Source organism: Oculina patagonica, chromosome 6 (genome assembly GCF_052425735.1).
Source record: "Oculina patagonica isolate OP01 chromosome 6, crgOcupat, whole genome shotgun sequence".
Taxonomy (NCBI): domain Eukaryota; kingdom Metazoa; phylum Cnidaria; class Anthozoa; order Scleractinia; family Oculinidae; genus Oculina; species Oculina patagonica.
The window spans coordinates 10,634,443-10,646,703 of NC_135763.1; the positions used below are offsets into that span (position 1 = coordinate 10,634,443).

The 12,261-nt window shown below is 38.8% G+C and overlaps 1 protein-coding gene across 2 annotated transcripts; it reads left to right on the plus strand.

Moving 5' to 3' along the window:
- Positions 1–468: 468 nt before the first annotated feature.
- LOC144657772 (allatostatin-A receptor-like) lies at positions 469–8,758 on the plus strand. Of its 2 annotated transcripts, none has more exons than XM_078518124.1 (2): positions 469–620; positions 6,969–8,758. In XM_078518124.1, exon 2 carries the CDS (start codon positions 7,278–7,280, stop codon positions 8,325–8,327), a length of 1,050 nt encoding a protein of 349 aa, XP_078374250.1. In that variant the 5' UTR covers positions 469–620; positions 6,969–7,277; the 3' UTR covers positions 8,328–8,758. The 2 variants fall into 2 exon arrangements, with proteins under 2 accessions (XP_078374250.1, XP_078374249.1); XM_078518123.1 differs by lacking the exon at positions 469–620 and adding an exon at positions 4,180–4,281.
- The last annotated feature ends 3,503 nt before the right edge of the window (positions 8,759–12,261 follow it).

The following is a 12,261-nucleotide window of genomic DNA, read 5'->3' on the forward strand; positions in this document are numbered from 1 at the left end:
CCAGTGAGCCCCGGGTTCGTGTCCGGAGTTTGTTGGGTTGTCCAGTTTTCCTCCCTCCAAAAAAAACCAACACTTCTAAATTCCACTTCGATCAGCAAACCGAGGGCCACAGTTTTGTCAGTCGCGAGAGTTTTTTGGCAGTCGCCATTATTATTAATTATTGACGGCAGCGAAAAACGCAATTGTTAGTTGGCTTTCACGCGCGAATTTAGCAAGTTTTACTATATTCATAATGCATTACCCAGCTTCGACCATTATCTAAAAACGCTTTAGACAACAGCCCAAATTGACACGCAGTTTCCTGATTACGCGCGCGGTAGGTATAACAACTGAATAAGTCCTTTTGTTTCCGTAAAGTGCATTTCGTGTTGCTACCGCATGGAAGCTTTAAAATAAATGTTTTAGTGCTCATTGTCTCGGATTCTTTCGGCATCCTTCCTAATGAATTCTCCGCTAAGTGCATCGGGGTATATTTTTATAGTAGGCACACGTATTATTTCTTCCATAAGCAAGGCGGTGATTGAAAACTGAATTTCAAATAAGTTTGCAGATTTTCAAACGCACGAAGGACTTTTCTAGCAGCCAAGATACATTGGAATACACTGAAGCAAATGTTGAAGGTATGCTAGCGAGAACTGATACATTTTGAAGTTTCTACAAAGCGCACGGCGATTTAACCTTTAAACTTCGGGCACTTCCCATTAGACAGAACTGGCCGGCCGGTCTGGTGATTTTGAATGTGAAATGGACCTTCTTCACGAGTTTTTACAACAAATCAGGATATTCTTGCTATTATAACAATAGGTATAACTCAACTCTGGGGATAACTAGAAAACTAATACATTCCTATCAATATATATTTACATGTTAATAAAAAAGTAACAAATTGTGTACACATATGAACTGCAGATTGAGCACAAAGTGAAAAAAACCATTACCTCTGTCAAAGCAACAAACATTTATATTTTAATCGAAGTCCTTCTTAAACTTTGATCGCTACAATGCCGGATCAGTAAGCTGTTGAGCAGACAGCTTACAGATTGTGTATCCATATGAACTGCAGATTGAGCACAAAGTGAAAAAACCATTACCTCTGTCAAAGCAACAAACATTAATATTTTAATTGAAGTCCTTCTTAAACTTTGATTGCTACAATGCCGGATCAGTAAGCTGTTGAGCAGACAGCTTACAGATTGTGTATCCATATGAACTGCAGATTGAGCACAAAGTGAAAAAACCATTACCTCTGTCAAAGCAACAAACATTAATATTTTAATTGAAGTCCTTCTTAAACTTTGATCGCTACAATGCCGGATCAGTAAGCTGTTGAGCAGACAGCTTACAGATTGTGTATCCATATGAACTGCAGATTGAGCACAAAGTGAAAAAACCATTACCTCTGTCAAAGCAACAAACATTAATATTTTAATCGAAGTCCTTCTTAAACTTTGATCGCTACAATGCCGGATCAGTAAGCTGTTGAGCAGACAGCTTGCAGATTGTGTATACATATGAACTGCAGATTGAGCACAAAGTGAAAAAACCATTATCTTTGTTAAAGCAACAAACATTAATATTTTAATCGAAGTCCTTCTTAAACTTTGATCGTTACAATGCTGGATCAGTAAGCTGTTGAGCAGACAGCTTACAGATTGTGTATACATATGAACTGCAGATTGAGCACAAAGTGAAAAAACCATTATCTTTGTTAAAGCAACAAACATTAATATTTTAATCGAAGTCCTTCTTAAACTTTGATCGCTACAATGCCGGATCAGTAAGCTGTTGAGCAGACAGCTTGCAGATTGTGTATACATATGAGCTGCAGATTGAGCACAAAGTGAAAAAACCATTATCTTTGTTAAAGCAACAAACATTAATATTTTAATTGAAGTCCTTCTTAAACTTTGATCGCTACAATGCCGGATCAGTAAGCTGTTGAGCAGACAGCTTACAGATTGTACAGATTATACATATGATCTGCAGATTGAGCACAAAGTGAAAAAACCATTATCTTTGTTAAAGCAACAAACATTAATATATTTTAATCGAAGTCCTCATAGGCGTACGGGCAATTTTTGCCAGGGGGGGCGGCGAGACATTTGCCCAAAAAAATTTCGCAAGTTGCCCAAATTTTTACGAAACAGTCGAGAAGAAACGAGGGTCATACGATGCACTAACATAGGCTTACAAATGAAGTGAAAAATTCTTACATAATAATCTATCATATGAGCTCATAAAACACGTTAAAAGAAATAGCTGTCCCTACTATTTCGACGGCCGAAGATATTAACAATACAATCCATGTCATTGTTGACTACAGAGTTGGAATATGCCCATCAAATGCTAATACAAGTGTGATTACAAGTAATAATTTAGGCCAAGTAAAAAAAAAATGTTTCTCGTCTGTCGTCGTCCATTTTTTGGTATATTTTAATTTTTTATTATTTTGTTGCATTCCATACCTGTGTTGTTCGAATGTCGATGTTTTTTCCTCCATCGTGAAATTCTCCAGGCCAAAAGCGAACTTCCAAAATAAATCCTGCAAGGTATTTGACCTATCCAGTACGGACCAGCGTAACAAGTATTTAAAGTTTTGGTCTTAATTTGTATTTAAACGCAGACAAAAGCCATATCTTACTCCGTACAAAGTGAAAGTTTTTGATCGTTCTACCTTTTCCAAAAACAAATAATAACAAAAGAGAGGCGGCCCCAAAAAGATGAAGCGGGAGGGGACGAGAAACATTTGTTTTGTAATTTTACTTGGCCTTATTGGCCTTACTACACGTTGTCACCCCGTCAGGTGCTGCGGAGGTAAGTTTTCAATCTGTGCAACGCACTGAATGATCGTTCTGCAGAACACGATGTACGTAGCAGGTATCACTACATGGATATGAACCACGTAAGGAAACTCTGAAAACTTATCAAATAGATCATTCTCTTGCATTGCCTCCAGCATTTCTGAAACAGTCATGTAGTCTAATCCGCGCACACGACGAAAACTCGCGCGCATTTTCTGCTCGGCTTCCAGAATCTCGCCGTCGATTTTGTAAAATTTGGCAACGCGGAGAAGCTTTCTTTATCATGTGTTTAACTGTGACAGATATTTGCAGTACAGTGCCCAACAGTAAAAAAAATTACAAATAATATTATGTATATCAACACATGACCCCTAAGAAACCACTGTGCTAAGAAACCACTGCCTCATGTGAATTTAACTGCTTTAACTAGCTGACTTCAGGTTAAAATAGAAAATAACTATCTCTTCGAAGAAAAAACTTCTTTTAAAACGGGCTTTGCCCAAATTTCTCTTGCTGCCCAAAAAATCTGAGTTGCCCAAAATTTGGGAGGGGGGGGGGCTGCAGCCCCCCCCTGCCCCCCCAGCCCGTACGCCTATGGAAGTCCTTCTTAAACTTTGATCGCCACAATGATCAGTAAGCTGTTGAGCAGACAGCTTACAGATTGTGTATACATATGAACTGCAGATTGAGCACAAAGTGAAAAAAAAACCATTACCTCTGTCAAAGCAACAAACATTAATATTTTAATCGAAGTCCTTCTTAAACTTTGATCGAGCAGACAGGTGATTGGCAAAAATCAAATCCTAGGAATTAGCATCAGAAAACATTTAAAGACAGTCAGCTGGAATAAATAATATTTTGAGCTTTAAATCGAAACGTGATCCACAGTTGTGATGCTGTTGTAACGAAAATGAAGTAGCTTACGTGCTGCGATGCTCTCGAAATTTTAAAACAGGAAATATTGACAGATAATTATTTCTCAATGAATCGCAAGGCCTAAAGACCTATTCAAAGCTTGAGTCTCCCTTTTTAGAAATGTTTCAAAAGAAAGACAACAACTAAAATCCATCTATTTAATGCTCCCTTTAGGTGCAATTTTTTTTCATTTTTTCTGGCTTTGTGATGCTAAACAATTCTATCAAATTGAAGTTTAGGAGATTGATGTTACGTCTGATCGCTTTCTTATTATGAATTTGAATACCATAATTGATGAATTTACGTCTGATTGTGCCTGGCATGATATGAACGGTGCTATTAAAAGTTTTAGGTCCAGTTTATGTCTTAATCTTCCGCATCATAAATCATTTTTTTCAAAAATGCACGGAGGCTATATTTCAAAAAGATTTCAGTCTGGTTATTTCAAAATACTTGAGTTCCACCTACGCAGACCTTCACATACATCAAGTCAGAACTGAGTGTGTAGAGGAGAAAGGGAGGCAGAAATTTTAAGCAAGTTTTAAAGGAAGGAAAACGGCATCTGGTAAATACCCTTAGACTAACTGAAGTAACTAAAGAAAGTTTACTTCACTGTTAAAGAGACTTTTTCACGGCTAGGCTAGTTTAATGTTATTACATTTTGTCAAATTATCGCTATGAAAGTAAATGTTTGCAAAGAAATTAATTTATGATTCTAAATGACAAAACCAAAGCTTCATTGCAGCCAAATGTGTCCGTCTCGGGCGTTAAATTTAAAATTACAAGCAGACAAAATTAACTTTGAAAACTGTCCCGCCAGACCAAATTTTAAAAACCCATATCGCAATCCGTTTCAATCTTCGACACTTTTGGCTATCCGTATCTTCTTTTGCATTTGGTGTGTTATTTAAATATTCATTCACTGTTTTAAGAGGCTATGTTATATGTTTAAACGAATTTGATGGTCATTTCCTATGCCTAATTTTGGCTAAAATCCGTGACGCGGTCCCTTTAATCTGCTGATATGAGTTAAATGTTCATAGGCCGTACTGTCTTCCTCGTTTTATTATGATGCTTTTATATCCCTTAAAGATTTTCGTTAAGTCCTTACCTTTTTTGCCGTGGGCTGTAGACTTGTTTCATTTGACCGCACGACACTTTACAGTCTTGGTGACGATTTTCACATATAATTTATACTAATTTCAAGTCACAAGTTTAAAATTACAAAACTGGGGTTAGGAAGATTGCAAAAATAGAAGAACACAAATGAGGAACAAGACTTCTATTACTCTGACTATGCTACGAAAGTCCAATGCACGTCACAGGGCGTTGCTATAAGCGAGTGTCTCAGTAGAAGACTCCAAAGACTCACTTGGCTTTTTTTCGTGTTCAAAGCTTTCCGAAGATAAAAGGGACTGAGCTGAGAAATCGAAAGACAAGACTTGATGATCGGCCAAATGATATACCTTCTTTAAATCTTCTGATACCAGGCTCAGAGCCGTAACGACTCCGTAACTAGCAAGAGGCAAGACGAGGCACTTGCCTGGTCTTAATTTTTACCCAAAAAGAAAATATGTTTTGTTGGCAAAATAATCCCCAATTGAACAAGATTGATTTTTCTCAAGAAATACCTCATGAAAAATGTCTTTAAAAGATATTTATAGCTTCTAGATTTCAAAATTTTCTGGAGGGCATGCCGCCCAGAACCCACTAGCAAGATCTTGCCTCGGCTATGGCAAAGGTCTGGTTACGGCCCTGTACCTGCAAAAACATCGCTTCTTTTTTATCAACGTTGATTCTTTAATTCTTTCGAAGCTAAAAGAAAGACCATAAACAGATTTTGAACATATCAAAAGACAAAACGTCGTTTTCCTCAACTCTGACTATAAACCATAATGCAGGACAAAAAAAGGACGGTAAAATATAAAGAAAATTAGCATTTTCACTTCGGAAATGGATAATAATCTCAGAAATTTTAAAATGGTGTTGTATCAGAAATATTGTAGCACATCTGAAAAAAAGGTTTCGCTTACAGGTTTTCGTTTTCATGCTACCAACAGCGATAACCTCGCCAGCCGGGAAAAAATATCCTTTTAATCATTTTTTTTGAAAATGTTTATATAAGGAGTGCCAGGAAATTTTGAGAATAATACGGAAAAATGTTCCCTGAATTACTTTAAAAACGCAACCGGGGTCTCATCAAAAATGTCAAAATCAACACAAAGCATTACAGACAACGACTCTATCGAATGTGCATGAATATTGTTGTTATGATATCTGCAACTCGTGAAGATTAATACCAGCGCTGTAGTAGTGACGTCAGATGAAAATGATCATATGAATACACATCAATTACAATTGTAGCCTAAAAAAATACTTGAGGTAAATTTTTTCACCATTTTTGAAAAATTGAGTTTATAAACGACAGGAAAATTTGTGTTTTCATTAGCAGTGTTGTGATTTACTGAAAACGGCGGGAGTACTTTTTAGGAAATTTCTCAGGGACATTTTTTTTAGCCAAATTTCTGTAATTTAGACGAAGCTAATTTCCATATCAATAACAATCTTTTATAGAGGTATGATTATTTTTTTTAAAAAAATTAAAACGATAACAGACAATTAACAATTTCTTTGTCACGTTTCAGTCTTTCAACATCACAGCACGCCGAACCTCTTTTAAAGAAATATAACAAAGAATTGCCCAGCTTAAAGGACTTTGATTTCAAGAAAAAAATGCACCCTGAAGAGCCGTCTGCCTGGATCGATATCTAAACGATTCTAGAAATGTTTTGAAGGCGATTTATTTTGCTTTACCAAACAGTGGGAAATATTATAGCGACATTATTTTTCCGTGTGACAATTTAGCGCTTGACTGTTTCTCTACAAAAGTGGTAAGGTCCGGACCCTTTTTGTGACAGGTCCGTACCCAAATTTCTCTGTCGTGTAAACGCGCCTTAAGGCTATCCATTTTTTTCTCCTTTTGACGGTCGGATGCGTTTCCTGAAAAAAATATCAAAGTCAGGGGTAATCTACTGATAGGAGGCCTGGCTCCCAGGAATCAATGCCGGTGGAACAACGAAACGTGGTTACAAAATCAACGTGGCGGCAACGAGGAAGAAAACTCGATTTTTTTGAGGGAGGGGGGGGGGGCTATCTAGGGGGTGGAGGGAGCTAATAATCGGAAGGTTACGATAACCCTTTTCAATTCAATGGTTTCGAGAGCCTAATTTATAGTAACTACTTTTCTTTCAGGATTGAACCAACTGCATTTAATAAACAGAAACAAGTGCATGTAACTTGGAGGAAAGAGTTGGAGTAGTTTACTTTTAAAGACGAGTGAACTGAACCTTCCTGTGACAAAATTCCATACTTAACAAAACCAAACCAAGCAAAAGTCAACGAAACTGTGGGAAAGAAAAAGAGCCCGAGTAACAGTAAAAGTTGTCAAGATCTTAGTTGGTCAAAGGAAGAAGTCTTATTGCCGTGTAGTTTCTGCTCAGATTCTTGAAAAAAACAAACAAACACCAAAACATCTAATCTAACTGCTGTCTGGAAGAAAGTATGGCGTCCAATAACAACACGTCACTTCCTCTGTCGCCAACCAGCAGTTCCAATCAAGCAGTAACCCTTGGCACACTGAAGCAAGTCGCCTATTGGATCATAGCTGTTGTTGCGTTTGTCGGCAACTCAATCCTCTGCCTGTTTCTTTACAGTCAGAGGAAAGTGTTGTTCAAGAAGCCTTACACTGTTATCATCTTCGCTCTTGCGCTCACAGATGTGATAACGGCAATATTCCTGTTCCTATGCCCAGGGTACACGTTCGCAATTACCATTCCTGAGCCTAAGAGTACCTCTGCCCTATGGCTGTATTGCCAGGTGCTTTATGGTCGCATGGCCCTCTTTATGATTGGTCTGGCGTCCATGAACCTGTGTGTCCTTCTCACGTTCGAGCGTTGGCTTGCTGTAGTTAGACCATCTCAGTACATGCACAAAATTAACACCAAACGTGCAGTGATAGGCGTCATGGCTTGCTACATCTTGGCCATTGTCACCATCATGGGTTCTTCACCAGCGGTGCGCATTCATCCCGAGAATCCCGCGGGTAAACGGTGCTCTTATGGAAAAGGCGCTAATTTGAAAGTGACCGGCGTGGTTGGATTTCTGATGAAGAGTATCATTCCATTCTCAATCATCGCTGGTTTGTACCTGCACGTCATTTACAAAATGAAGACGGGGTCTGAAGTGGGACGTGAACATGGCGACGCTCTGCGCAAGAAGATCACCAAGGTTGCCGCCATTGCTACGTTGACGTTGATGCTGTGCTGGACGCCTAACCAGGTGACGTACCTGTTGTTCATCCTTGGCCATGCCACACAGGGAACCACCTGGATGAACGTGAGTGTCTTGCTGGTGTTCTTCAACAGCTGCGTCAATCCGGTGCTGTATGGTCTCACCATGAAGAAGTACCGTAAAGGCTACTGGAATGTCATCACAGCCTGCTGCCCTTGTGTTCGCAATATACATGGTGGTGCCGTTGGCAGTACTGAAAATGGTACCCCGGGTACTGTCCAAGTACCTATAAACTCAGCAAGTGCACAAAGTGCACAATAAAAAACTTATGGCCTTAAGATGGAACGATACGCTATAGGGTCTTGGTCCTCTTGCCAGCCTTGACAGACGTCTTTTTTCGCGAGATAAATTTATCGCCCGCTCGAGATTTTGCATGGTTTTGAATTATCGCGTGTCAGTTACAACTAGTCAGAGACAATACATGGCTTTCTCTAGAGTAAGGTCATCAGTATGGAATTTTTTGGTCGATCGATTTAATCTGAGCCGCCTCTCGCTCGAGCAAGAGAAGAATAAAGAACGAAAAAAGACGTCTGTCGTTTGGTATTCTCATTTTACATTGTGCCTTTGAGTTCCAAGCTTTAGTTTTTAATTCTCCTTACCAATTTCAAGTACCTTATATATGTAAGTGTTAAATCTACTAGGAAAAATTCCATGTTGATCTCACAAACAGGTTGAAGGGTTAATGGCATGCTCATTATGATCAAAGATCTCTTCGAGATATCAACTTTTTGCATGAAGTTAGTGTGAGTAGAAGGTTTATCCTGGGCATTGTTGTTCGAACATATCATGGAAGAATTCAAACGTCTTTCAGTTGAAGCATTTTTTTTTTATTTTCGCTGAGGAAATGCTGTATTTGTCAGTCGCGACGGATGGGCGCTTTGCGACTTATATACTTTGGCTTGGTTAAAAATGGTAAACTTTGACGCTTGCCTTTAATCGAAATAGTTGCTTCCTTTCGAGTTAGAAAGATTTCTACTCGGCTTAATGCAGGGTTCCCGATAAAGGTTACGCACGACAGAGTTACCTTTTGTCTCGTCACGCAATCTTAACCCCACATTAAGAAGTAAATTTTCGTTTGGATATTACCAAAAGCCGCTTCTCCTCGCGTTATTCTTTACCTTACGGCTACACATGCCATTTCTAACGACTACATTTCCAGTAAAGGAGTTGCTGTTATTTTTCTAATGGCGATGCATTAACTTCTGAACAGAAGCAAAATCTTTTAATGTTGACTGCTTCCACCGGAAGTAATTTCACAACAGGCTACAAAAAAACTTGTAAACATCACTTTACACCTGCATTGAATGTTGCAATTCTAAATTGTGCAACTCAGCAGAAATAATCAATTGTCACGAAATGAGTTCCCTTTGGTTAACTATTAGCAACGTTTTAGTGTGAAAGAAAACTTCGCTGCCTTCGAGCGCTGAACCCCTCACATTCTTAATTGGTTATGTCACGTAAGATTCGGGCTACTCGCGTTTTTAATTGTTATATAATTTTGTAAATTTGACAAGTCACGTTTTTTCTACAAGAACGGAAGTGCCGAAGCACAACTATAGAGTGACACTTTACAAGTCACGCGCTTTGATCACCCACAGCGGAAAGTATTCCCTTGAGAAATTAAAACAGTCCCTTGAGAGTTAACAAGAATGTGGTTCGAGATTACCCAACTTAACCGCTATTCTCCTTCCTTTTGCTTGTAAACAAGGAAAAAGTCGAAAAAATGACAAATTCCTCAGCCATTTTATCCTGTTTCCATAACGTGCATGGTCCTTTGTGAACTGAAGTGTGCGAATTTTGTGTAAATATGCACGTCATATAATCGAATATAAAAAACAAAACTTGAAACTTCTAACATTTTCCAGCTTTTCCTGTAGTTAGACTTTGCCGTCGTTCTATTGCGTTCTCTACAACATGTAATAAACAAATCACTTAATTTAACTGTAAGTATACTTGGCACTACTGCGCTAATTGTGGACACTGTAAATATTAAAAATTATAAATCAGAAGCTTGTAGAAACCAAGCTGTTAAGTGCTTACCGTTCATTACCTGATTGTCAGTTAAACCGTGATAATATGTGTAAATAATAAAAAATGGCAAATAGCAGATGTCATCAAAATGTAGTAACTTGTTGCAAATCGCAGACGAAATATAACCTATAGAAGCCTAATACCTCACATGCCCTGGCGCTTAACTCCGGACACAGTAGCAGAAGCGGCCAGGAGTATTGCTACTCCCATTGGTGGGATGCTACTGAGTCCATCGCAGGTTACTCCTCAGCACTCTATCAGGTTACCCAACAATTCGCCAGTACCCATTTATGCTCCTTAGCAGAGAGAGAGTGGGTCTGTGACGGTAAAGTTTCTACCTGAAGAAGACATCACTGCGGCCTCGGCAGGGCTCGAACCCGTACTACGGTTGAATCTCGATTTTCCGGACTGGCTGTGCCTAGCTGGGTAAATACTGACCATCTGGCAATGGCGCCTCAATCTGGCAGAAGGTAGGACAGGTTTATTTTATTGGCTCGCGCTTGCTAAAATAGTTATCAAAAAGGAAATACAGAAAGTAGTCTGGCAACTTAAAAGCTCAAAATGTCATAAAATGTAGAAAGTGCACGTTGTTTGCCTAGCGTGATACAAGCAAAACACCAAAGCCGCCACCCTCGGAGACCTACCTCGTTTCGCTGCGACTAACATGCCCCTAAACCCGGCCAAAATTGGAGCGACAAACGTTTTAAAAAAGGCTGAAAGAGCACAGCTCATTCAGCTCCGATTTTCGCCGGGTTCACTTCATTTTGCCGCGACTAACTGCCCCTGTGCACGCAAAGCCGCAAAAAGGTTTTCTTTTTTTCCAAGAAATTTAAGTATAAAAACGCTTCTTTCTGTCTGTCTATTTAATATCCGCTGCATGCGTAGAAAAGGAACGTGCTGTCCCAACGAAGTCTTACAGATTCTTTGTATTAAGATCGATTAATTTCAAGACTGGTTTTCCGCTGGTTGCGTGCAGCTTTTCATTGAGATCACCAGCTGCGTGTACAAGGGTAAGTTATTCGATCACGTTTCGGGGGCTGAGACTAGCATGTTTAGGTCAGTCTCTGTCAATACCGGAATTGGAGCGGTAGATCCTGGTGTTATTGATATTATATAGGAGATAGCATGAAGTTTAAATGTGAGGTACTTATTGTAAGGAGAAAAACTTAGCGGAGTGAAAAACAAAAGCGCTAAGCCGAATGCGATGAGTGCGATATCATTTTTTAAGGACCGTTAAAAATGTAGACCGTTATTATTTGAGCTGTGCCTTTCTTTTAACGTGAAAGAAAAATATATTGAAGAAAGTAAAGAACGGATAACCCAAGTGTTGTATTTTTCAGTTATAAATCGTAAACTACACTTTCCAAGCCGGTAGACGTTCCACTTTCACTTCCGTCCACATACGAATTGTTTAGCGTATTTAGCTTTCCGTAAAGGTGCACGAAATGATGTTTATTATGTTCATTTAGGCTTTCGCTCGCCGGGCGGTTGTCCGGTTCTTACTTGAAATGCGACAATTTAATAAACTGTCACTCTTTGGTAAACGCGGTATTAAATATGTCGTCTCTTGTTTGAACTGCGGAGCTACAGAGGCTGATTTTTGATACACAAAGTGAAGTTTCATTGAGACAAAATAATTCACACAACTTAAACTGTTATAACGTTAGCTTGGATTGATATAAAAACGTAACAGAATATTGCACAAACTTAACAGAGCATTGCACAAAAAGCGACTTGAAATTGAATTAAGTAGTTCAAAAGTAGTTTAATTGAAACGAATAAATGAGCCGTCCTTTTAGGTAAAAATATCCGGAATCGGCTAACCTCAAGGGTTTTCTTCATGTTTTGGTCTCAAAATCGATTAAATCGTGGAAGAAACATAATGGAGGCTGCCAGAGTTTAATTAAAAATTGTCTTGTTTTGACGAAATTTTGATATCCAATCAAGGCAAGTCGTTCCTGTCTTGCACACCTGACATTTCCAATCTGAACTTTATGCAAATTTTGCGACTGTATCAGTTCAATGTAATAAAAACCAACGTGAAATGACTTGCTGATAACAATGAAAATCTGAGAATTATTAAGGCCTCCAGCCACTTAATATAGTATGTGTGGGATGTAAACTCACTGGAAAATTATATTTTGTAAAATTGTCCGGAATTGAA

Bases quoted from the DNA above. Each gene is read 5' to 3' on its own strand.
- LOC144657772 (XM_078518124.1), top strand. From the start codon at position 7,278: ATGGCGTCCAATAACAACACGTCACTTCCTCTGTCGCCAACCAGCAGT.